Here is a 26714-nt window from a genome sequence, read left to right as displayed (position 1 = left end):
ATTCATTGGACAAATATATTATACTAGAACTGACACGTGATTACATTTTCACGCAATTTGGGTACAGCCCGCATCTCGTGGTCGTGCGGTAGCGTTCTCGCTTCCCACGCCCGGGTTCCCGGGTTCGATTCCCGGCGGGGTCAGGGATTTTCTCGGCCTCGTGATGGCTGGGTGTTGTGTGCTGTCCTTAGGTTAGTTAGGTTTAATTAGTTCTAAGTTCTAGGGGACTGATGACCATAGATGTTAAGTTCCATAGTGCTCAGAGCCATTTGAACCATTTTTTGAATTCGGGTACATAGATCCTGAGAAATCAGTACCCCGAAGAACCACCTCTGGCCGTAATAACGGCCTTGATACGCCTGGGCATTGAGTCAAACAGAACTTGGACGGCGTGTACGGGTGCAGCTGCCCATGCAGTTTCAACACGATACAAAAGTTCATCAAGAGTAGAGACTGGCGTATTGTGACGAGCCAGTTGCTCGGCCACCATTTAGCAGACGTTTTCAATTGGTGAGAGATCTGGAGAATGTGCTGGCCAGGGCAGCAGTCGAACATTTTCTGTATCCAGAAAGGCCCGTACAGGACCTGCAACATGCGGTCGTGCATTATACTGCTGAAATGTAGGGTTTCGCAGGGATCGAATGAAGGGTAGAGCCACGGGTCGTAACACATCTGAAATGTAACATGCACTGTTCAAAGTGCCGTCAATGCGAACAACAGGTGACCGAGACGTGTAACCAATGGCACCCCATACCACCACGCCGGGTGATACGCCAGTATGGCGATGACAAATACACGCTTCGAATGAGCGTTCACCGCGATGTCGCCAAACACGGATGCGACCATCATGCTGCTGTAAACATAACCTGGATTCATCCGAAAAAATGACACTTTGCCATTCGTGCACCCAGGTTCGTCGTTGAGTACACCATCGCAGGCGCTCCTGTCTGTGATGCAGCGTCAAGGGTAACCGCAACCATGGTTTCCGAGCCGATAGTCCATGCTGCTGCAAACGCGTCGAACTGTTCGTGCAGATGGTTGTTGTCTTGCTAACGTCCCCATCTATTGACTCAGGGATCGAGACGTGGCTGCACGATCCGTTACAGCCATGTGGATAAGATGCCTGTCATCTCGACTGCTAGTGATACGATGCCGTTGGGATCCAGCACGGCGTTCGGTATTACCCTCCTGAATCCACCGATTCCATATTCTGCAAACAGTTATTGGATCTCGACCAACGCGAGCAGCAATTTCGTGATACGATAAACCGCAATCGCGAAAGGCTACAATCCGACCTTTATTAAAGCCGGAAACGTGATGGTACGCGTTTCTCCTCCTTACACGAGGCATCATAACAACGTTTCACCAGGCAACGCCAGTCAACTGCTGTTTGTGTGTGAGAAATCGGTTGGAAACTTTCCTCGTGTCAGCACCTTGTAGGTGTCGCCACCGGCGCAAACTTGTGTGAACGCTCTGAAAGGCTAATCATTTGCATATCACAGCATCTTCTTCCTGTCGGTTAAATTTCGCGTCTGTGGCACGTTATCTTCGTGGTGTAGCAATTTTAATGGCCAGTAGTGTATGTTAGCTAGACAAAGGTATTCGCGAAATTTCATTGTTGTTGTTGTTGTTGTCTTCAGTGCTGAGACTGGTTTGATGCAGCTCTCCATGCTACTCTATCCTGTGCAAGCTTCTTCATCTCCCAGTACTTACTGCAAACTACATCCTTCTGAATCTGCTTAGTGTATTCATCTCTTGGTGTCCCTCGACGATTTTTACCCTCCACGCTGCCCTCCAATGCTAAATTTGTGATCCCTTGATGCCTCAGAACATGTCCTACCAACCAGTCCCTTCTTCTTGTCAAGTTGTGCCACAAACTCCTCTTCTCCCCAATTCTATTCAATACCTCCTCATTAGTTATGTGATCTACACATGATGGGTAGACCAGAAATTTCATTACTCTGCATTAATTATTTTTTGGTTTTGCGATTTCTTTCCGTCAACGTTTCTCGAGAAACATAGACGGCGGTGCAATGTAACATGATAACATCGCAACACATACGGAAACTGACAAGTTTTTGCTGCGGTCTTCATTCCGAAAACTGGTATGCTGCAGGTCTCCTGGCTTGCCGTCTCGTGCGAGTCTCCTCTTCTCTGCATAATTAATACAGCCTACATTCATTTGAATCTTCTCACTTTAGGTAAGCCATGCTCTCCCTGTACAGTTTTCACTCTTGATACTAACTCCACTACCAAAGTAATTATTTTTCGATGCCTCAAATTGCGTCCTGTGGACTGATCCATTATTTCAATCAAATAATGGCATAAATTATTTTTTGCCGAATTCGAATCGTGCCTTACCACGAATTATCCAATCTACCCATCTACCGCACTCTTTTGTAGCACCATGTTTCGAAAACTCCTATTACCTTGTTGTTTGAACTGTTTATCGTCTGCGTTTCACTTCCGCAGAAGGCTACTAAAAATCTAAACTGTGCCCGAACAGGCCACGAAGGCCCAACGGCACCGGTTGGTCGCTGTGTCGTCCTCAGCGCACGGGTGTCACTGGATGCAAATACGGAGGAGCATGTGGTCAGCACACCGCTCTCCCGGCCCTAGGTCAGTTAACGAGACCGGATCCGCTTCTTCTCAGTCAAGTAGCTGAGTGGACCCCGCTTGCCAACAGCGCTCGTTAGACCGGATAGCCACGTATACCAGTTCTATGGCAGCCCGGCAGCGCTTAACTTCGCTCATGTGACGGGAACCGGTGTTACCACTGCGGCACGGCTGTTGGCCGAAGAAGGATACACTCGAAGTAAATACTACAAGACACGCTCCCTAGAACTTAAATTTATATTTAGTCCCTACATTTTCAGACACGCTTTTCTTGCAATAATCAGTCTGCATATTAAATTTTCTAGAAGATTAAACCTGTGTGCCGGGCCGAGACTCGAACTCGGGACCTTTGCCTTTCGCGGGCAAGTGCTCTACCATCTGAGCAACCCAAGCACGAATCACGCCCCGTCCTCACAGCTTTACCTCTGCCAGTACCTCGTCTCCTACTTTCCAAACTTTACAGAAGCTCTCCTGCGAAACTTGCAGAACTAGCACTCCTGAAAGAAAGGATATTGCGGAGACATGGCTTAGTCACACCCTTGGGGATGTTTCCAGAATGAAATTCTCACTCCGCAGCGGAGTGTGCGCTGATATGTAACTTTCTAGCAGATTAAAACTGTGTGCCGGACCGAGACTCGAACTCGGGACCTTTGCCTTTCGCGGGCAAGTGCTCTACCATCTAAGCTACCCAAGCACGACTCACGCCCCGTCCTCACAGCTTTACTTCTGCCAGTACCTTGTCTCCTACTTTCCAAACTTTACAGAAGCTCTCCTGCGAAACTTGCAGAACTAGCACTCCTGAAAGAAAGGATATTGCGGAGACATGGCTTAGTCACACCCTTGGGGATGTTTCCAGAATGAAATTTTCTCTCCGCAGCGGAGTGTGCGCTGATATGTAACTTTCTAGCAGATTAAAACTGTGTGCCCGACCGAGACTCGAACTCGGGACCTTTGCCTTTCGCGGGCAAGTGCTCTACCATCTGAGCTACCCAAGCACGACTCACGCCCCGTCCTCACAGCTTTACTTCTGCCAGTACCTCGCCTCCTACCTTCCTCATTCCAGTCTGCATATTATTTCTTCTTTACTTCAGACATCGTCAGTTATTTTGTTGCCGAAATAATGAAACCTGTATATTTCTTTTAGTGTTTCGTTTCCTTATATAGTTCTAGCAGTACTGCCTGATTTAATTCAGCTACATTCCATTGCCCTTGTTTTACTTTTGTTAACGTTCATCTTATAACGTCTTTTCAACTAATATTTCAAGTCCTTTACCGTCTGGAATGTTATTAGAAAACTGAAAAATTTTTGTTCCTTTTCCCTGAACTTTAATTTAGTTTATAAATTTCCCCTTGGTTTCCTTTGCTACTTGCTCAGTGTACATACAGAATAACATCAATGATAGGTTACACCAATGCCTCACGTCCTTCTCAACTACTACTTCCCTTTCTACCCTTCGGTTCTTAAAAATACAGCCTGGTGTCTGCAAAAGTGCTAAATAACCTTTAAATGTAGCCATTAACTGTTAGAAAAAAAATTGGAATACTTTTAGTTAACAGGATATTCAAGAAGCTCGTGAAGTTTGCAAAGAGGTAGCGAATTCTGTAAGTGAAGCTATTTTGTGTCAGAAGGCGGTATGCCTGCATCAGTTCATACGGACTATTATAGTCACGGGTGTTTCCATCCTAATCCAGTGTTGGCCTTTGAAATTACAAAAGCATGAAGGCTTCATGTAACAAACGTCAAATTGGCATGAAGTGTACTAAATAAAAATGTCGTGTGACTAGGGCCTCCCGTCGGGTAGACCGTTCGCCGGGTGCAAGTCTTTCGATTTGACACCACTTCGGCGACTTGCGCGTCGATGGGGATGAAATGATGATGATTAGAACAACACAACACCCAGTCCCTGAGCAGAGAAAATCTCCGACCCAGCCGGGAATAAAAACCCGGGCCCTGAGGATTGACACTCTGTCGCGCTGACCACTTTTACATACATTGTGTCACAAAAAGGTACGGCCAAACTTTCAGAAAACATTCCTCACACACAAATAAAGAAAAGATGTTATGTGGACATGTGTGTGATGTCCTTAGGTTAGTTAGGTTTAAGTAGTTCTAAGTTCTAGGGGACTGATGACCACAGCTGTTAAGTCTCATAGTGCTCAGAGCCATTTGAACCATTTGAACCATTTTGAGAAAAATAGATTTACAGCGGCTGTCGGCACTTGAAAAGTCAGCTGAAGATCTGGTAACGGAAAAAAGGCAGAAAACAAGAAACCAGAAGCCTTGAAGAGAAAGAGAACCATGACTATAAATGTGGGGCCTTCTGAATATATGACACATGAGAAATCGTTAAATTGAACTTTGAAACGTCTCTGTGGAGTCGTATCATAAGACGCTTGTCTCACTCGATTCTGTGCATCCTATTCTGTCCAACGCCTGTTGCGCTTTAATTTATTAACTCTCCCAGAAAGACTGAGCAATCAATCTAAAGCTTATTACATGATATTATGTTTGATTATTTTATGTTCCATAGGAAATCATGACCTATACTTATTACGTTTTCCATTCACCATACCCTATGTGTATGTGTGAATGTGACTGAATGAGTGTTTTTCGTGTGGTTTCGGGTTTCTTTTGTGGGGGGACGCTGAGTTAGTTGTCGTCTGCTAGGAACAGGTGAAGTTTGCTTCTTGTTTGGAGGGTACCACAGGATGACCAGCTTAGGATCCCAGTACCTGGACAGAGAGGTTTACCCCTTTTAGTCTGAGGTTGGTTGTCTGTCAGGTTGGTGGCGGAAGCCTACCCCTCTGGAAGCTGCCGTTGTACCGGTAGTTAGGAGAAGCCCGGTGGAGAAAGGACACTCTGCAGCTAGCGGTTGGTCAGTACAGTTCCGCTGATAAGAAGTGGGTCGAATTAGAACTTCCCTATGTTAAACTCATGGAATATTTAAGTACTTCAGCTTAACTGAAGCGTGTGTAGTTAAGTATTTTCGGAATGTGGCATAATTATTTTGTTAAAAAAATCGGTGAGGGTGGTGGTTGAAATTAAAAGTGCGGAAGTTGCTTTGTTCCTTTCGGAAATCATGGTGTGGAATTTCTAGCAGTGAATCTGTTTAGGAAAAGCTGGTCAGTATAACTTATAAACAGTATAAAAATCTGAACGTGAGAATAATAGTGTTTTCGAGCGAGTGTGATTTATGTTGTTCTTATTTTCTATGTTTTCGTAGAAGATGCTATTGTCTCTTTGTGCTCCTCTAGTAAGTCGTGTTTGGTAACTGATGATCCTTCTGGTCTACTACTGCACTTCAATAGGTTTTCATATTACCTGTTTCATGTGTTATAATTTCAGTAAAATATCAGTTTTTCGTGCGCATAGAGGAAATGTTTGTAACGGTTTGTTTCTGAACGGACCACGTGTAAGTTGAAACGGTAAGGGGGGGGGGGGGGGGTTCTGCCTTGCGAGTTAATTTTATTTCGCGGTGGCACAATCATCCTGGTATTGCACCATTAACATTTCTTACATTTGTGCTTGGTTTAATGTCTAATTTCTGAACAGTTAACTCGTAATCAAGTTTACCACTTGCTGAAGTTCGACCATTCGTAAGCGGCAGGCGCGGTTTCCATGTCGTATATCTGCTCTACAAAATCTTGCGTAATCGGATAAACCTCTTTCCAAGCTAGTGCATGAGCATAATGGTGATAGGTATCTCTCTGAAGTATTCCTGTCGTGGGTATTTAGATGGAATGATTGAATTATTGTGTTCCATTTCCCTTTTGTGTGTTTTTTCCCTTTTAATTGCGCTATCCTACCATTTTTTGGCGAATTATTTGGTTAATTTTTTTTCTTCAGGCACCAGTCATGTGTATTCATAGCATGTGAATCAGATTCAGTCATGAAATAAATGTCCTATGAGAAAGATAAATTCTGCTTTCTTTACATTTCTCATTGATGCCACTTTTCAAAGTAATATTCTATCCCTGATTTTTTTAAAGTTAATCTGCTTGCTTGTGATGAAGCAAAATGGAAGGAAAAATCAAAGTGAGCGGGTATACTGTCTAAAATTAAGGAATTCACATTTAATTAAATAAGCTGACAGATGTACGACATACAATGCTTTTCATCTTGTTAGTTTCTTTGAAAAAATTGCGATCTTATAATTAAATTCTTAATTTATTTAAACTGACAATTTCCAGTTCGGTCTTTTCTTCATTGTTAGGAAGGGCTTTGGCTGGTGGCGACCCTGTAATTTTTAAATTTATAATTGTCCTTGTCAGGTGGCTTAACCAGAAATTGCGCACAAGGGTTACATCTCCATTACTCTTGGTACGTAATGTATGTCGAGTCTTGGCTGGGATCCGTTTACAGTTCAAGATGCATACTTTACAACTTAAAATCGCATGGCTAGACTTATGAAATTTTGTACATTTCTTTCTATAAAACCAATAAATGTCAAGAGTAAATTTTTAAATTCTGAGTGTAAGCCGAGATATAGGGCAAATTGCTTGGAATTTTTCGTGAATTTCATATTGTACTTAGATAGTTTCAGTAAAAAAATTATTGAAATTCTCCTACTCTATATATTCATAAAACCTCATGAAAGAAGCTTAGTATATATTCAAAGAGATTAAACGGAGAAAATTTTGTGGAATCTCGTGAATAGTTTCTGAAAAGTAGATACGTATATTGCTTTTTGAAAATAAAATTTTTAAATTTCATGAAAAGGTTAAATATATAAAGGGTGTTTCACAAGTGATGATCAATAATTCGCACATGGAAAGTACATGCCAAAAGTAGCTAAAAAGATCCAATAATCATAGGTCCACATGTCAACCGTTGTAGAAATACGACGTATTTTCTGTTACGTTCATCAGTGCGCCTGAATGTAACAATGAACTCATCTCTGAAATGAGTAGCGAGTCCTCTCATGCATTCCTGAGAAATTCTGTAAACGCTGGAAGGCTGCTTCGATCTGCAAGCTTGATTCCTCAAGAGAGTTGACCTCGGTAGCATAGACCAGACTTTTGACTTGACCCCACACACAGAAACCCATGGGATTTAAATCTGGAAACGTTAGGCGCCATGGTACAGGGCCTCCTCTGCCCATCCAAAGTTGGCCATACGCCCGAGTTAGAAGCCATCGCGCTCGAAAATGAAAATGTGCTGGAGCATCGTCATGCATGGTTCAAATGGCTCTGAGCACTATGGGACTTAACTGCTGAGGTCATCAGTCCCCTAGAACTTAGAACTACTGAAACCTAACTAACCTAAGGACATCACACACATCCATGCCCGAGGCAGGATTCGAACCTGCGACCGTAGCGGTTTCGCGGTTCCAGACTGTAGCGCCTAGAAACGCTCGGCCACTCCGGCCGGCCGTCATGCATGAACCACATGTTCAGGCGTTGGTTTAGTGGGACATCATCGTGTACACTTGGAGGTACATTCCTTAGAAACAGCATTTACTGTTGTCCGGTTGGTCTCTGTGGTAGGAAGTGTGGTTCAATTATGCGGTCTCCGAGCGGTCCTGCTCAGACGTTCAACGAATATCGCTGCTGATGTCGTGAAACTCGTGTTGCATTAGCATAGACATTTGCCCAGATGTGATAGTTATGGTATTGAAAATACCGCCACGGATAAATCCAGCCTCATCCATGAACAGAATACTGCATACGAACAGGAGATTCAGGATGCACTGTTGTTGCACCCATTGGCAGAAATTCTTTCTAGTAGGGAAGTGTGCATTGTTGATGGCTTGCACTCGCTGGAAATGATATGGATGGAGGACCTGCCGATATAAAATCTGCCACATACTGCTACGATTCAGGACATACTCTAAGGTAGCAATTCTCCTTGTTGAAATACTCAGACGTTCATGTACAAAGCATAACGCCGTTTCCTCAACATCGGGTCTTATGAATCTGGGTTGACCTTCTCGTACATGGTGTGCGAAACTCCCGGTTTCTCTAAGAAGCTGATGCAACCGGCTAAATGTACGTCTGTCGGGTTGCCTGTGGAGAGGAAAAAATTGTTCATACAATCGTGCAGCCTCAGGGGCACTGCCAATCGCTTTGCCACACACGAAGTGCATGTCAGCGTACTCTTCATTGGTATGACCTCTGTCCATGGTGCCCGAGCCGTGGTAAAAACTTCTGCTTTGAAGAGCGCGCCGTAGCGCGTAGTGTGAAGCAGTCTGGGTTGAGTGTGGGTGAGTCTCTCGTCCCCAGCTTGCTAGTCTGACTCTCGTCCGACCTTGTTAGGCAGTTAGTGTCTGTCTATCGTTCGGAGTGCTAGTATGTCTTTCGTTCGGATCAATCATTAAAGCCGGATAAATGAGAGTCTTTCCATTCCGCCAGTAAGAGAACTCAGCTAGTGGTCGCCCGGTCGGGGCTGAGTTCCTGCATCTGAGTCTGCGCGTTGGGCCGCCAGTCTGGTCGAGTTTGCTCAGGCAATGGTCACTGACGGTTGGATCGATCGGTTGGTCGGTCGCGCACTGAGACACAAGATGACTTGTCCGTCTTGAGCGTCGGCGCATGTCAGGTCGCCACGTGAGTCCAGTGGGCCGCGCCGTATAGCGAGGGGTAGTGACTTCGCGGTCCACACGAGAGCAACAGGAGTCAACCCACGACATCGGTCTGGCCGGTGCGAGCTGCGACGCCGTGAGAAGGGAGATCGGCGCGCCTTCCTGCGTCCGTTGAAGGGGCTGGCAGCGGACGGTTCGGGAGAGCGATTTCGGGGTGCTGCGCCAGGTCTTCTCGAGAAGTGATTGGTGATATGTTGTGTGATTTACTTTTGTTAAATTCTACTTGTTTTCTTGATCAGTCTTTCGTCCCCAGTTTGCTCGTCTGTCTCTCGTCCACATTTGTTAGGCAGTTAGTGTCTGTCTGTAGTTCGGAGCTGCCTCTGTCATGTTTGTCGGATTCCGTGTGTTAACGAATTTGTTGCTTGGAGTGTAACGGCCTAATTCCTGAAATATGTTTTGATCTTGCCTATCATCTTGAGAGGCGGTATCTGTGTGCTGTACAGCATGTTAACTTGTTTGGCCAACATTGTACAATATTACATGAGATGACACTTCATGGGCTTTTATTTAAATGGTCATTTTAGTATATAAAGTTGCCACCTTTCCACCGTAAGACTTTTCTTATAAGTTAAAATGAAGTTGCACCTTCGGTGGCAAAGTCAATATTTTAATTGTTAGTGTTTTGTACCATTTCCATCCCTCCTACAGGGTGCATAGCTTGTGTGCTTGTGTGAATTGTTAAAACTTTTAGTTTTAAAGTAATCTGGTGTGTTGCAGATTTGCACCAGAGTAGTGTTTCAGAGGTTGTTGTGAGCGGTCGTAACTACAGCCGTGCCAAAAGGGAGCGGCAAGGTTCTCAGCCCGAAAGCTTATACAGTCAAAAATTTGTTTCTTTCTGCCTCTGAATAAATTGTAACTTGGTATTTAGAGGGTGCTTTCTGATTGTAATTTTAAATCTGTTTCTTTTTAAAAAAATGCTTTATGAACCATTACAGTGAATAAATTACCATTTGTTAAAAAGGAATTTGCTTATGATTTCATGAGTTACTCCCTGGCAACTACTTCCACACTCACATAGTGTGATTAAATGTGTTAATGTTCTTGATGAATCTCTACTAAGTAGAATTCTCAGGAAAACTCTTTGAAAATAAAGCACGCTTCAGTGCCATCACGTTTGTAACTGATTTTGAGGCCAGTATGGCACAGAGCACGGAGGGGGAAAGGGAAGCAGTTGCGCATGTGTAAAAAAACAGATAATCGATCCCAAACCTTGAGATAACAACGTAAAAACGAGGTATTCAAGAGCGTTTGGAGTGGTTTCCATCTGGAATTAATGCAATACCCCGGCAGCGGTTGGTTTGGGGACCCATGTTTATCGCAGCTGTTTAGCTACTTTTGGCTTGTACTTTCCATGTGTGCATTATTGACCGTCTACATCTACATCTACATACATACTCCACAATCGGTGCGTGGCGGAGGGTACCTCGCACCACAACTAGCGTCTTCTCTCCCTGTTCCACTCCCAAACAGAACGAGGGAAAAATGAGTGCCTATATGCCTCTGTACGAGCCCTAATCTCTCTTATCTTATCTTCGTGGTCTTTCCGCGAAATATAAGTTGGCGGCAGTAAAATTGTACTGCAGTCAGCCTCAAATGCTTGTTCTCTAAGTTTCCTCAGTAGCGATTCACGAAAAGAACGCCTCCTTTCCTCTAGAGACTCCCACCCGAGTTCCTGAAGCATTTCCTTAACACTTGCTTGATGATCAAACCTACCAGTAACAAATCTAGCAGCCCGCCTCTGAATTGCTTCTATGTCCTCCCTCAATCCGACCTGATAGGGATCCCAAACGCTCGAGCAGTACTCAAGAATAGGTCGTATTAGTGTTTTATAAGCTGTCTCCTTTACACATGAACCACATCTTCCCAAAATTCTACCAACGAACCGAAGACGACTATCCGCCTTCCCCACAACTGCCATTACATGCTTGTCCGACTTCATATCGCTCTGCAATGTTACGACCAAATATTTAATCGACGTGACTGTGTCAAGCGCTACACTACTAATGGAGTATTCAAACATTATAGGATTCTCTTTCCTATTCATCTGCATTAATTTACATTTATCTATATTTAGAGTTAGCTGCCATTCTTTACACCAATCACAAATCCTGTCCAAGTCATCTTGTATCCTCCTACAGTCACTCAATGACGACACCTTTCCGTACACCACAGTATCATCAGCAAACAGCCGCACATTGCTATGCACCCTATCCAAAAGATCATTTATGTAGATAGAAAACAACAGCGGACCTACCACACTTCCCTGGGGCACTCCAGATAATACCCTCACCTCCGATGAACACTCACCATCGAGAACAACGTACTGGGTTCTATTACTTAAGAAGTCTTCGAGCCACTCACATATTTGGGAACCGATCCCATATGCTCGTACCTTAGTTAAGAGTCTGCAGTGGGGCACCGAGTCAAACGATTTCCGGAAGTCAAGGAATATGGCATCCGTCTGATACTCTTCATCCATAGTTCACAAGATATCATGTGATAAAAGGGCGAGTTGCATTTCGCAGTAGGGATGCTTTCTAAAGCCGTGCTGATGCATGGACAGCAACTTCTCTGTCTCAAGGAAATTCATTATGTTCGAACTGAGAATATGTTCGCGAATCCTGCAACAAACCGATGTTAAGGATATTAGTCTGTAAATTTGAGGAACCGTCCTTCTACCCTTCTTATATACAGGCGTCACCTGCGCTTTTTTCCAGCCGCTTGGGGCTTTACGTTGGGCAAGAGATTCGCGATAAATGCAAGCTATGTAAGGAGCCAATGCAGAAGAGTACTCTCTGTAAAACCGAATTGGAATCCCATCAGGACCTGGCGATTTATTTATTTTCAACCCATTAGGCTGCTTCACAACCTCAGGGATGTCTATCACTATGTCCTCCATACAGGAAACTGTACGAGGCTCAAACGGCGGTATGTTTGTGCGATCCTTCTGCGTGAAAGATTTCTCAAATGCTAAATTTAAAATTTCAGCTTTCGTTTTGCTGTCTTCCGTTGCCAGGCCAGACTGATCAGTGAGTGACTGGATGGAAGCCTTCGACCCGCTTACCGATTTTACGTAAGAACAGAATTTCGTTGGGTTTTCAGCAAGATCTTTTGCTAAGGTATGACGGTGGTAGTGGTTGTATGCTTCGCGCATCGCTCTTTTTACAGCAGCACGAAGCTCTACTAACTTTTGCCTGTCCTCATTCTCCCGATCTTTCTTGTACCGCGAGTGCATCTGCCTTTGCTTCCTGAGCATTCTCCGGCGCTGTTAAACCACGGTGGGTCTTTTCCGTCCGTAACCCACTTTTTCGGCACATACTTGTCCAATGCTTGATTTACAATGTGTTTAAAATTTGCCCATAATTCTTCCACGTCCATTGTACCGGAAGTAAATGAAGTCGATTCATTTACTAAGTGGGATGCTAACAACTGCTTATCTGCTCTTTCTAGTAAGAATACTCTCCTAGTCTTCTTGACCGATTTTTTAACTTTTGTAATCACAGTCGTAATGCCAACATCATGATCACTAATCCCTGTCTCAACAGTGATAAAATCGATGCGGTCTGGTCTGTTCGTGGCTACCAGATCTAAAATATTTACATTACGCGTTGGCTGTCGATTTAGCTGCTCATGACAGTTTTCGGATAATGTGTTCAAAAGTAATTCACACGACGGCTTGTCTGTACCACCTGTAATGAATCGATAGACATTCCAGTCTATACTAGGTAGGTTGAAGTCGCCTCCGACTAATACAGCACGATCTGGGTAATTCTGCGATACAGAATGTAGACTGCCTTTGAATGATTGTAGAACTGTCACGGTGGGACCTGGTGGCCGGTAATAACAACTCACAATTAACTTTATTTCCCCTAGCCCTGTTAAACGTGTCCAGATAACTTCACAATCACACTCTACTTCTGGCCATGGTGGCCGAGCGGTTCTAGGCGCTACAGTCTGGAACCGCGAGACCGCAACGGTCGCAGGTTCGAACCCTATCTCGGGCATTGATGTGTGTGATGTCCTTAGGTTAGTTAGGTATAAGTAGTTCTAAGTTCTAGGGGACTGATGACCACAGATGTTAAGTCCCATAGTGCTCAGAGTCATTTTTGAACACTCTACTTCGACCTCAGTAGACACAATATTTTTGTCAACTGCAACGAAGACACCACCTGCTACAGTGTCTAATCTGTCTTTCCGATACACGTTCCAACCCTCACTCAATATTTCAGAACTTCCTATCTCAGGGTTCAGCCAGGTCTCAGTTCCGAGAATAATTTGCGCGCCACACGCTTCCTGGAGGGCAGTAAATTGTGGTTTAGGTGCACCTCTGAAATGGAGTGTGTTTCAGAAAGGAACCCCGCCCCCCTCCCCTGCCTTACGCTGCCACAGAAGGTCGCGAGCGCAGCACTACCCGCTGTCCGGGCCCGGCTGCTCTACTCACCCGCCGCGGACGGGCCGGTCCTCCTCGGCCAGGTTGGCGGCGAAGCGCGCCCCGTGCCTCAGCAGCAGCAGCGCCACGTCCGGCTTGCAGACCTGCAGCGCCGCAGCCAGCGCCGTGGAGCGCCGGTACTCCGCCATCGGGACGTCGGCCGCTCGTCGCCCGCCGCCGCACCCTTCAGTCACCCAAAAGGCAGTCAGGAGAGGCGTCCCAAATTTCAGAAAGATATCTGTAAGCTGCAGGCAAGGACGGATAATATGCAGGGTTATTACAAATGATTGAAGCGATTTCACAGCTCTACAATAACTTTATTATTTGAGATATTTTCACAATGCTTTGCACACACATACAAAAACTCAAAAAGTTTTTTTTAGGCATTCACAAATGTTCGATATGTGCCCCTTTAGTGATTCGGCAGACATCGAGCCGATAATCAAGTTCCTCCCACACTGGGCGCAGCATGTCCCCATCAATGAGTTCGAAAGCATCGTTGATGCGAGCTCGCAGTTCCGGCACGTTTCTTGGTAGAGGAGGTTTAAACACTGAATCTTTCACATAACCCCACAGAAAGAAATCGCATGGGGTTAAGTTGGGAGAGCGTGGAGGCCATGACATGAATTGCTGATCATGATCTCTACCACGAACGATCCATCGGTTTTCCAATCTCCTGTTTAAGAAATGCCGAACATCGTGATGGAAGTGCGGGGAGCACCATCCTGTTGAAAGATGAAGTCGGCGCTGTCGGTCTCCAGTTGTGGCATGAGCCAATTTTCCAGCATGTCCAGATACACGTGTCCTGTAACGTTTTTTTTCGCAGAAGAAAAAGGGGCCGTAAACTTTAAACCGTGAGATTGCACAAAACACGTTAACTTTTGGTGAATTGCGAATTTGCTGCACGAATGCGTGAGGATTCTATACCGGCCAGATTCGCAATGTCGCGATACGATAAGCCGCAATCGTGATAGGCTACAATCCGACCTTTATCAAAGTCGGAAACGTGATGGTACGCATTTCTGCTCCTTACACGAGGCATCACAACAACGTTTCACCAGGCAACGCCTGTCAACTGCTGTTTGTGTATGAGAAATCTGTTGGAAACTTCCCTCATGTCAGCACGTTGTAGATGTCGCCACCGGCGCCAACCTTGTGTGAATGCTCTGAAAAGCTAATCATTTGCATATCACAGCATCTTCTTCCTGTCGGTTAAATTTCGCGTATGTAGCACGTCATCTTCGTGGTGTAGCAATTTTAATGGCCAGTAGTTTATTTAAACTCAAAAGAATGTTCCTGAAGCCACTCTGTAGCAATTCTGCAAGTTTGGGGTATCGCACTGTCGTGTTGGAATTGCCCAAGTCCGTCGGAAAGCACAATCAACATGAATGGATGCAATTGATCAGACAGGATGCTTACGAACGCATCACCTCTCAGAGTCGTATCTAGAGGTATCAGTGGTCCCATATCACTCCAACAGCATACGCCCCACACCATTACAGAGTCTCTACCAGCTTGAGCAGTCCCCTGCTGACATGCAGGGTCCATGCATTCATGAGGTCGTCTCCATACCCGTACACGTCCATCCGCTCGATACAATTGGAGCTGGCCGAGGTGGTCTAGCGGTTCTAGGCCCGCAGTCCGGAACCGCGCGACTGCTACGGTCGCAGGTTCGAATCCTGCCTCGGGCATGGATGTGTGTGATGTCCTTAGGTTAGTTAGGTTTAGGTAGTTCTAAGTTCTAGGGGACTGATGACCACAGATGTTAAGTCCCATAGTGCTCAGAGCCTCGATACAATTGGAAACGACACTCGTCCGACGAGGCAAAATGTTTCCAGTCATAAACAGTCCAATGTCGGTGTTGAAGGGCTCAGGCGAGGCGTAAAGCTTTATGTCGTGCAGCCATGAAGCTTGCACCAATCGGCTTTCCACTCCGAAAGCCCATATCGATGATGTTTCGTCGAATGGTTCGCACACTTGTTGATGGACCAGCATTAAAAGCTGTACCAGAGTGCGGCTGGGTTGCACTTTTGTCACGTTGAACGATTCTTTTCAGCCGGACGGTGTGGCCGTGCGGTTCTAGGCGCTTCAGTCCGGAACCGCGCTGCTGCTACGGTCGCAGGTTCGAATCCTGCCTCGGGCATGGATGTGAGTCTTGTCCTTAGGTTAGTTAGGTTTAAGTAGTTCTAAGTTCTAGGGGACTGATGACCTCAGATGTTAAGTCCCATAGTGCTCAGAGCCATTTGAACCATTTGATTCTTTTCACTCGTTGTTGGTTCCGTTCTTGCAGGCTCTGTATACGGCAGCGACGATGTCGGAGATTTGATGTTTTACCGGATTCACGGTACACTCGTGAAATGGTTGTACGGGAAAATCCCCACTTCATCGCTACCTCGGAAATGCAGTGTCCCATCGCTCGTGCGCCGATTATAACACCACGTTCAAACTCGCTTAAATCTTGATAACCTGCCATTGTAGCAGCAGTAACCGATCTAACAACTGCGACAGGCACTTGTTGTCTTGTACAGGTGTTGCCGATCGCAGCGCCGTGTTCTGCCTATTTACATATCTCTGTATTTGAATACGCATGTCAATACCAGTTTCTTTGGCTCTTCAGTGTATATATGGGAAAAACTATTTGCGTAATGGTTTAAATGACTACCTATCGTACTCTGACTGTGAAAGATAAAAATAAAACAAAACCGAACTGTTTCACAGCAGAGAGTTGCTCAGAAATTTTCTTTCTCGCGGTTCGTTTTAACAGAAGATGTGTACATTTTTGTTTAAAAAAACTGGTGACTAACTATAATTTCCCTGTACTGTATTAAATTATATTTATGTATGATATACACTTAAAGCATGTTGTGTATGTCCTGAATGTTCATTAGAATATTTCTGAAAAATTTGAAGTAAATTAGTCGACAACATTTATAGACTCTTGGTGACATCGCATCCACTTTATATATTACACATATATTTCTATAGTACATATATTTAAAAAGTGGTTACCCCATGTGCATCCAAATATTCATCAGAGCATCGTGTAAAAATGTCAAGTAAATTGCTCAAGAACAGTTTGAGATATTTGGTTACAAGTTAAACGACAACTTGTCTTTATATATCGGTACAGAAGTACATACAAAAGACAAAAATGTTCAATAAGAATGGAAGACGAAGAACAAAGTCCTCGGATTGAAAAGGGCATAAGAAAACGTACGGCTTTTCTCCTCACTGTTCAGTCTGTACATTAAGAAGCAATAACGGGAAGAAAGGATAGGTTTGGGATTGGAATTAAAATTTAAGGTGAAATAATACCAGCAATAAGAATTGTTGATGACACTGCTATCATCACTGTTAACTGATCGGTTTTGTGAAACATGCCATATGCCACAAACAAAGTCCATTAAAGTAATAAACCCATGTAATAGAAATTAATTCCCGAGCGGGAAGCAGCGCGGCGGATTAGTGTCGAGGTCCGGAGTGCCGGCCAGCCGGTTGATGGTTTTGAAGGCGGTTTTCCATGTGCCTCGGCGAATGCGGGCTGGTCCCCCTTATTCCGTCTCAGTTGCACTATGTCGGCGATTGCTGCGCAGTGTCTCCACGTACGCGTACACCATCATTACTCTACCACGCAAACAAGTGGGGTTACACTCGTCTGGTATGAGGCGTTCCCGCAAGGGTCCACTGGGGGCCGGACCGCACAATAAACCTGGGTTCGGTGTGGGGAGGTGGTGAGGTGGGTGGACTGCTGTGGCCTGTTGTGGGGTTGTGAACCACGGAGGGCAACGGCGGGACGAAGCCTCTCAGTCGTTTCTAGGTCCCCGGTTTAATGCACAATACACAACGGGTAAAGTTAACTAAAATTCCACATTAAGGGGGGTAGGACGTCAAACGGGCCGACTTGGAGCAGGAGAGGCATCACAGGACATTTTAATTTTCAGTGTCTATACTTTTACAGATAAATTCATAAAACTTTGTCAGCATCTCCAGGAAGGATTCAGCATTCACATTCATTGCAGTGGAAGTTCGAAAATATAACAAAATAATTTTCTTTTTACGTGTGGAATTTCATCATTCTTTCACTTACTAATGGCTGCATTTGTTGCTATAGGTACACTTTTCTTCACAAGTTAGAGAGATTCTTCGATCAATTTTGCACAGCATACATACCATACTTACAGGTGTATGAAACTCTAGAATTTATTTAATTTATGAAAAAACGAATGATCTGTTGTATTTAAACTTCATGTTTAGAAAAAACAGAAATTTTGTAGTTAATTACCTCAACTTTTATCACAGTTTTTAATAGATTTGGAAAATTCAAGAGTTTCATACACCTTTAAGTATGGTTTGTACGCTGTGCAAAATTCATCGAACCATCTCTCTTACTTATGATGAAAAATGTACCTATAGCAACAAATGCTGCCATTAGTAAGTGAAAAAATGATGAGATTTCACATGTAAATAAAAATCACTTCGTTATGTTCTCGAACTTCCACTGCTATGAGTGTGAATTCTGAATACTTACTGGTCATACTGACAAAGTTTTATGAATTTATTTGTAAAAGTATAGACAGTGGAAATTAAAATGTACTGTGGTGCCTCTCCTGCTCCAAGTCGGCACGTTTGACGTCCTACCCCCCTTAATTCCTTATTTTGGAGGATTGTTTAAATTATTACTTGGGAGTCCTGTTGAATACGTATTGAGAAGAGACTAGCAGAACAGGGGAGAGAGAGAGCTGGTGTCGGGTCATTAGGGGAAAAGTTCTTTTCTAAAGGAACGCACTGCCACTGTGTGGGGTTGGTGGAAAGCGAGGTAGAAGCCACTGTCCCCGACAGATTGTATGTGTGCCAAGGTCAAGCCGGTAGTCACCAATTGAGTTTGCCTCCTAAGTGGCGGAAAACTGCTGAGTAGTGATAGACTGTTTTTAATGTGGCGTGTCCACCGGTGCCAGGGAGGCGCAATATCGTAATGCAATGTGCCCTGGAGTAAGCCTGTATCTGAGAACTGCTGGGAATGGGACACTATAGAGGTTAGATCTGTGTTGTGTACATAGTCCCGCGTAGTCAGCGCGCACACAACTTTCCCACTAGAGCGCGCCCTGCTAAGCACAACAGCACAGGTGCAGCACTCGCCCGTCTCCGCACTACGAGATGGCGCTGCCTTAGAGATGGACCAAATTCTGCTTCCGCCGATCCGCATATTAATATGTAACGCGGCCAATGAGATTGCTGCTAACGTAGAACCTTTTCTTCTAGCGGATCACACTTGCGCAGTGATACCTGAATGCGCGAGGTATTATAACGAGTGTACAGACCTCCGATTAGTCAGTCTGAATTAGTCTGTACCAGTCTGCATTAGTCTGTACCAGTCTATAGTCAAGTTTCAGTCTGCACCTAATAAGATTACCATATTCCTGTACATAGCCATGAAGATAAATGTATAGACACTTTGTCAAGTATCAGAGATGTGAGAATAAGATTAACGGACCAAGACCAAAGGAACTTCAGATTGTCAATTTTGGTCACCGTCAATCTGCTACTCTAAGCGTGCAAGTGGCATTTCTATCGTCTGACCAAACGGCAGAAGATAAACACGCCAAGATAAGACCACGAGACGTATTGCTGACATTCGGCTACTTCGTTAGAGCAACGAGTCAAATAATCTGATGGTGTGTGTACCGAGGGTCTTACAGTATGCACACCACAATCTGTGAGATCAGAGCATATGGCCCTTTTGCGCTAGGAGCAAGGCACTCGCAGCCGTCAGTTTGGCGCCAAGCTAAATAAACTGGCGTTGATTTTGGTAAGAAATGAAGCGAGCAGTTACCACAGCATAATGTAAATTCATACTGTAGAGAAAGAACAGAACGCACTTGAGTGCACATGGACAAGGCCTCATTAGCTGAGACACGAAATATGACAGGTAGTGGGAATCATTGGTTGCCTGTTTCAGAGCTCCAGTACTCAAAATCCTCAAAATGGCTCTGAGCACTATGGGACTTAACATCTGAGGTCATCAGTTCCCTAGAACCACTTTAACCTAACTAACCTAGGGACATCACACACATCCATGCCCGAGGCAGAATTCGAACTTGCGAATGTAGCGGTCGCACGGTTCCAGACTGAAGCGTCTAGAATCGCTCGGACACACTGGCCGGCTTAAAAATCCTATCAGTTAATTACGAAGGGCGTTCAATAAGTAATGCAACACATTTTTTTCTGCAAGTAGATGGGTTTTATACAGGATTCCAATGCACCATATTATTCCTTACTGTTTGGTTACAAAATCCTGTTTTTCAACATAATCTCCGTTCAATGCGACGGCCTTCAGCTACCTTAGTGGGAGGACCAGTACGCCCGCATGGTAGCACTCTACTGGTCGACGTCGGAGCAAACGCCCTGCTGCATCACTGACCTCACTCACAGGTCTCTGCGGGCCTTCTGCAAAGGCCTGTGCATATCTGCGATACTCTGGTTTCCCGCCAAAAGAAACTCAGTGAGAGCTCCTTGCTTGGATCACATCTCCGTTACAGACCCATTTTTAAGACTACGCTGTCTACCGGAACTTCACGAAGTATATGAGCTGAAGTGATGATGGCCCACGGCAAATTGGCCGAGGAAAAGTATGTGCTGCATTAGTTATTGAACGACCCTCTTATATTGAAGATGAGTATGGAAGGAACACGGCTGCCTTACTAGGACAGATCTGACCGGCCAGCACTAGGAAGAATCACTGTTATTGGCCATCAAAGCCATGCACAAGTCACTCTCTCAAAGAGACAGAAAAAAACTCTTGGTTTTTTTCTTCACCTTGTGAGAATGCTCTGGACGGAACGCCTTTGATGCTTGGATGTGAGAGAGGAACTTTGATTCCAAGCTCTGATACAGACAAAAACCTTTATTTTGCAGCCGACATCGTGGCTGTTCACTGCCACTGGTAACTCCAAATAGGTGCTCAGCGACAGCATTCGTAAACCGTGTTATAGGATGTACGCGTGAATTTCTGATTGACGTTAGGGCTTCCGTATTTTTTTTTATTGAAGTACGTTTATTAACAATCTTGAGCTCAGTTTGCACTCAGTCAAGATTGTACATGCATGTGTGATTTTTCTGTAGTTCTACCTTTCCGCCGCGCAGGATTAGCCGAGCGGTCTGTGGCGCTGCAGTCATGGACTGTGCGGCTGCTCCCGGCGGAGTTTCGAGTCCTCCCTCGGGCATGGGTTTGTGTGTTTGTCTTTAGAATAATTTAGGTTAAGTAGTGTGTAAGCTTAGGGACTGATGACCTTAGCAATTAAGTCCCATAAGATTTCACACACTGTGAGGTTCTGTAAAGTTACTTGTTCCCCCAAATGCTGTGTCTTCTCTAACGTACTGATCTCATACTCATTATCCGATATTTGCCAAGGTGTTGATATTTTAATTCTATTGAAACATGCGTTAATATTCAGTGAACATAGCGGTTCCTCGTCTTTGTGCTAAATTTCAAGCCTGCATGGAGTTTTAATGAACAGTGTTTTATAGAGACCAGTGCTTCATTCAGAAGTTTCTGTTACTCCCTATTTTTATCATTTTTCAGTTACATCACCCATGTTTCACGTATGCTGGGGCCATTCCTGTTTAATAAATACAATTCATTAATGGCTGTAGGGCGTCAAACGGGCCGACTTGGACCGGGAGAGGCATAATATTACATTTTAATTTCCACTGTCTACAGTTTTACAAATAAATTCGTAAAACATTGTCAAAATGACCAAAAAGGATTCAGGATTCACACTCAGAGCAGTGGAAGTTCAAAAACATAACAAAATAAATTTGTTTTACATGTGAAATTTCATCATTTTTCACTTATTATTGGCTGCATTTGTTGCTATAGGTACATTTTTCTTCATAAGTATGAGAGATTCTTCGATGAATTTTGCACAGCATACAAACCATATTTACAGGTGTATGAAACTCTAGAATTTTCCAAATCTATTAAAAACTGAGGTAAAATTGAGCTAATTAACTATAAAATTTGACTTTTATCTAAACATGAAGTTTAAAATGTAACACCTGTTTCACTTTTTCACAAATTAATTAAATTCTAGAGTTGCTTAATTCACATGATGCTATAGGGAGTGATCTATTTATTGGAAAGGTTATCCGGTGCAGGTCTTTCTGAAATCACAGGCGTATGCGAAGTTTCAGCCATAATTTCAGAAAGCTAGAAAGAATCAGAGCACTTACTGAACGAAATGGACAGTTTACTGAGCACAGAATAAGGACAGAGAGTACACCAAAGGAAGACGAAACGGATAAAGAGTAGCAGAAATGTGAGTAATGATAAAAGTAACATCATAATTGGGGACCACGAAGCAGACGAAGTGATGGAATTCTACTATCTTGGCAGCAAAAGAATATATGAAGAACGAAGTAAGGAGGACAAAAAAACAGACTTGCGCAGGCAAAGAGGGCATTCCTGATCAAAAGAGGTCTGCTAGTACCAAAAATCGGCTTTGAGGAAGAAGTTACTATGATTGTATGTCTAGAGCACAGCATTGTACGGGAGTGAATCATGGTGTGGGGGGAACGGAGAAGAAGAAACTCGAAGCGTTTGAGATGTGGTGCTATAGAAGGATGCTGAAACTTAGACGGATTGATAGGGTCTGAAATGAGGAGGTTCACTGAAGAATCGGGGGGGGGGGGGGGGAGGGGAAGGGGGCGATAGGAATTTAGAGAAACATTGATAAAACAAATGGGACACTGTGATAGGACATGCGTTAAGACGTCAGAGAATAACTTCCATTGTCTAGAGGGAGACATAGGGGATGAAAATTGTAGGGGAAGAACGAGACTGAGATATATCCAACAAATAATTGAAGACTTTGTGTGTAACTGATACTCTGAGATGAAGAAGTTGACACAGACGAGGAAGTCAACCACTCAAAACAAAACAAAACAAAAGGACTGTAGCACCCAAGGGAAACCGCCAAGTTTTGTGAGTTCGAAACATAACGAAGGGAATATTATGAGACAACAAATACTGGCCGCTGGGCGCGACAACAGCCAGATCTTGGAGGGGTTTACATAAAATGCCAGAGGCTCCTAAACGCATCGGGAGTGGCTACAGTTGTGTATAGCGATATCACTCTAAGCTGTAAAACCAAGAGTGGTTTACTTGCAGGCAAGAAGCAAGTGTAAGAGAGGATAAAGGGGGAGAGTCCTTGGAAAGGAGCACCTACAGGCCATGGAGAGCCTATAACAGGTCCACTCATTCAGCCTTCGAAGAATAGTGCACAATTAGAGCCAATGAGATGGTGAGGGCCTTTCAACAACACGCCTAGTTAGGGACTGGCGGAAGCGAAGGGGAAAGCTGATTGAAACTCTGAAGCCGGACGCTCTGAGAAGTCCACTGCAGTCAAAAGACAAAACTCAAGCTGTTATAAATATATAATTGTTTTGAAGGCACAAAAATAAATAACACATAAAATAAATAAATAAATAAATAGTAATTAGTGGCACATAATGAAAGTTAAACTTAGGATCTGTTAGATGAGGATTATTTTGACTTTCGAAAGAGCTGCAATTCTATGGGTTGGGCCTTATAATGAAAGGAAAACTTGATGAAAATCGTGACGCGTTCATAGGATCTGTCGCCTTAGATAAAGCGTCCGACAAGTTGGTGCAAGATGTTGTATATAGGAAGGTTGCATCGCCTGAAGTCTGTAGACAAATGCTAGAAGTCGTGCGAAAAATCGATGATTGTTGCAGTGACTAGCGGTTGATCCTAAACGTAAATAAATGCAACATACCGGTCGTAAATACGCGAAGGAATCCACTACGCTATTCGTGAAAATCGCTGAAAACAGTAACAACCTAACATACCTAGGAGCAATCATCCAGAACTCCATAAAGTGATATAACCGCTAATTACAGGAGAGACGGATGCGAGCCTGAAATGCGTTGGAAGAATCCAAGGAAATGTAATCCATCTGCGAAAGGAGTGGTTCACAAAACACTTGCTCGACCTACTCTCGAGTACTGTTCATCAGTATGGAATCATTACCAAGCAGAATGAACAGAAAATTTAGAGAAAATCCAATGAAGAGGGCGTGTGTCGTCAAGGGATCATTTACTAGGAGCGAGAGCGCTACGGAGATGACCAACGAACTCCGGTGGCAATCGCTACAAGAGCGGCCACTTTCAGATTCCGATAGCATAACTTCGGAGAATAATCGGTAAACATATTACTTTCTTCCACACAAATCTCGCGAAATGACTAGTACAAGAAAATTAGCTCATAGAGAAATTTATCGACAGTCGCTCTTCCATTGCCAGTCGCGAATGGAGGAGGGAAGGGGGGAAGTGACAAAGGTACCAGAAGTACCTCAGTCATATACCGTGAAGTGGGTTTTACAATATACAGGAGGTTTAAAAAAAGTGTCACGTACTCCTGCAGGGGGTAGTATTTGTCAAACCTAGGAGGAAAGTTCTTATAACTGCACAGGGCCATTCCGCGACGAGGTTACAAACTTTCAGGGACTATAGGGAAGCATAAATATATTAATTTGACGTAAGAGGCCTTGGTCCGGAAATGACCTATTCGAAATGCGTAAGCGAAAATCAACTCAAGTTTCACGTTAGCCTCAGGCGGCGCTCAAACTATGATCTCCAACTTACGTACCGTGAACATGACAAACAGAGTTCCCGCTGAATACTCCCCAATACCCGCAGATAATTTCACTTGCCGATGGACTAGTAACGCCACACGTGACTTGCTGTCAAGGAGACTGAAAATCTTGTCTCCAGTATACTCGTAATGAATTCCATTTACCAGCACAAGTTTCACAACATGGTACATGTCATTTCTAAGTGTCAAAGCAGCCAAGACGACCTCGGACAAAGTTCTGTCGTGTCTGTTCTAATATCCCGCGTGTCGTTTGAACAGTGTCGCAGGCATCGAGATTTCTTGCTAGATCTTCTTAATTCTCGACAGGAATCTCGTACACAAGACTTTTCACACGGCCTCACAAGAAGAAATCAAGTGGGCTGAGATGAGGTGAACGTGCTAACCACGAAACTGGACCTCCTCTGTCTGCCAGCTTTCCAGGGATGTCTGATTCAGGTGTTCACGAACCCTCAGTTCAAAGTGATGTGGGGCTCCATCATGTTGGAACCACACCCGCCGACGGATAACATGTAGGGTACGTTCCAGCAATTTGGCTTCTACGTTCTAATAAACACTATGTACACTGGTACATGTATGATTTTCGCTTATAGCTTTCGACTGGGTCGTTTCTGGACCAGGGTCCCTTACCTCAAAGTGACCCATTTACTCTTCTCCATCATCCCTGACAGTTTGCGTAACACCATCACGGAATCACCCCGTATGCTGGGAAAGGAATACCTGATGAGATATGGCCTATTTTACTTTTGACGATTAATATGTAGTATTCAGGATTTACAAGAGATGACACGGTTAATTACCGTAATACGCACACATGGGCAGATGGAAATCATCGAGCAATCACGGAGGTGAGGCGTCAGGGTCGCTTCAGTGCTAATGTACGAGCAGCAGTTGTCGAGGACAGATTCAGACCAAACAGTTGACGGGTGCTCCGTGTCATCGATCTCTGCTCGATGAATTACCAGCGCTACTGGAGGTCGTTACACTTGCAGGAAGACAACGGCTGTAGCTTACTCACGACGGGGCACCAGCCCATTTTCTACTGATCGTGCGACGGTACCTCGCTGTTACGCTCCGTGGGAGCTGGATGGGTCGAGGAGCTCTGATAGAGTATCATCGCTCACTGCGCCTCAAACCGTTGGGATTCTGATTGTGTGGCCAATTAAAGGATTTGATGCGTGCCCGACCCCTCTGACAACGTCGAGGCGCTACAGGAGCGCGTGACCGATGCGTGTGACGCAATCCGGATGGAGGCAGATGTTTTGAAAGAGTTCGCGAGTCACCGCAGAGATGCGCTGAAGGATGTGTCACGATACGTGGTACCGCGTACAGCTCTGGCTATAGTGTATACTTGTGCATAGCAGACAGATGGGAATGTCAGAACGGATTGGCACATGTCCCATCAGGTTTCCAGGCACATCATTACGTAGACTTTTGGTCTAATTTTGACGAACATTATCTCCTGTAGGAATATATCACACGTTTTTGAAATACATTACAGATGTAGATGTACGAGGGCTTGCTGGAGAGTAATGCCTAATTGTTTGTGTGAAAACTCTTAAAGTTTATTAAGTAAAACAAACGTTATGTTAATAAACATGTCTACATATTTATTTCTTAGAATACTCACCCTTTTCTCCCAACGAGAGATCACTTTAATGAACCCGTCACCTCTGCTTACACAGCTTGATTACTGTCAAAGTGAAGTCCTCGTAGGTGTTCTTTGAATGTTGGGAACAGGCGAAAATCAGATGCTGCCCAGTCAGTACAGTGTGAAGGATGATCGATGACACTGAACTCAAGATGTCGGAGTGTTGCAGATGTCGCATAGCTCGTGTATGGTCAGGCATTTGTCATGTCGAAGGAGACGGCCCTCCGTGTGTGAACGACCTCTTCGAATTCGAAACTCGATTGTAGCATGCTGTTTCTCAGGCACCGACATAGTTATGTCACACACCACCATATTACGCGCTACAGTTCGAATCCCTCTAGCGGCAGAGGGCTGTAACTATGTGGACATGAAGAACAAAAGAGTAGCATGTTAATAACGCTTGTTTTATTTAAAAAGCTTTAAGAGTTTTCACGTAAAATATTCGGAGGCATTACTTTTCAACATCTCCACGCAGATGCTGCAGGAAGTATATGCTGCGATCACTTACCGTCCGGGAACTGCATTCGGGCGGCGGCGGCGTGTTGCAGGAAGTACTGCGTGCACGCCAGACCCTCTGCTCCGTCGCCGAAGTCGCTCTTCCAGCCGGCGATGAAGTGCGTCGCCCGGGGGCCGAACACCGCTCCCGCGAACAGCCGCTCCAGGGTGCGCTCGCAGGCGTAGATCTCCGCCAGCAACTCCGACACCGCCTCCGTGTCCTGCCGGACACCACACAAAGCAACGTGTTGCCCGGTGTTGGGGGCCGTTCCTTGT

General features: G+C 44.6%; 1 protein-coding gene across 1 annotated transcript in view; it reads right to left on the bottom strand.

Moving 5' to 3' along the window:
* LOC126413266 (uncharacterized) overlaps positions 1–26714 on the bottom strand; it is a 138375-nt gene that overhangs the window by 33843 nt on the left and 77818 nt on the right. Inside the window, exons 2-3 of the mRNA XM_050083168.1 lie at positions 26452–26659; positions 13636–13807 (exon numbers count right to left, since the gene is read on the bottom strand). Of these exons, the coding sequence (XP_049939125.1) occupies positions 13636–13807; positions 26452–26659 (380 nt within the window). The remainder of the gene's footprint in view (positions 1–13635; positions 13808–26451; positions 26660–26714) is intronic.

This window comes from Schistocerca serialis, chromosome 7 (genome assembly GCF_023864345.2).
Source record: "Schistocerca serialis cubense isolate TAMUIC-IGC-003099 chromosome 7, iqSchSeri2.2, whole genome shotgun sequence".
NCBI lineage: Eukaryota > Metazoa > Arthropoda > Insecta > Orthoptera > Acrididae > Schistocerca > Schistocerca serialis.
Note: the sequence above shows the minus strand (reverse complement) of the source record. Positions and strands in the feature narration are given on the sequence as shown.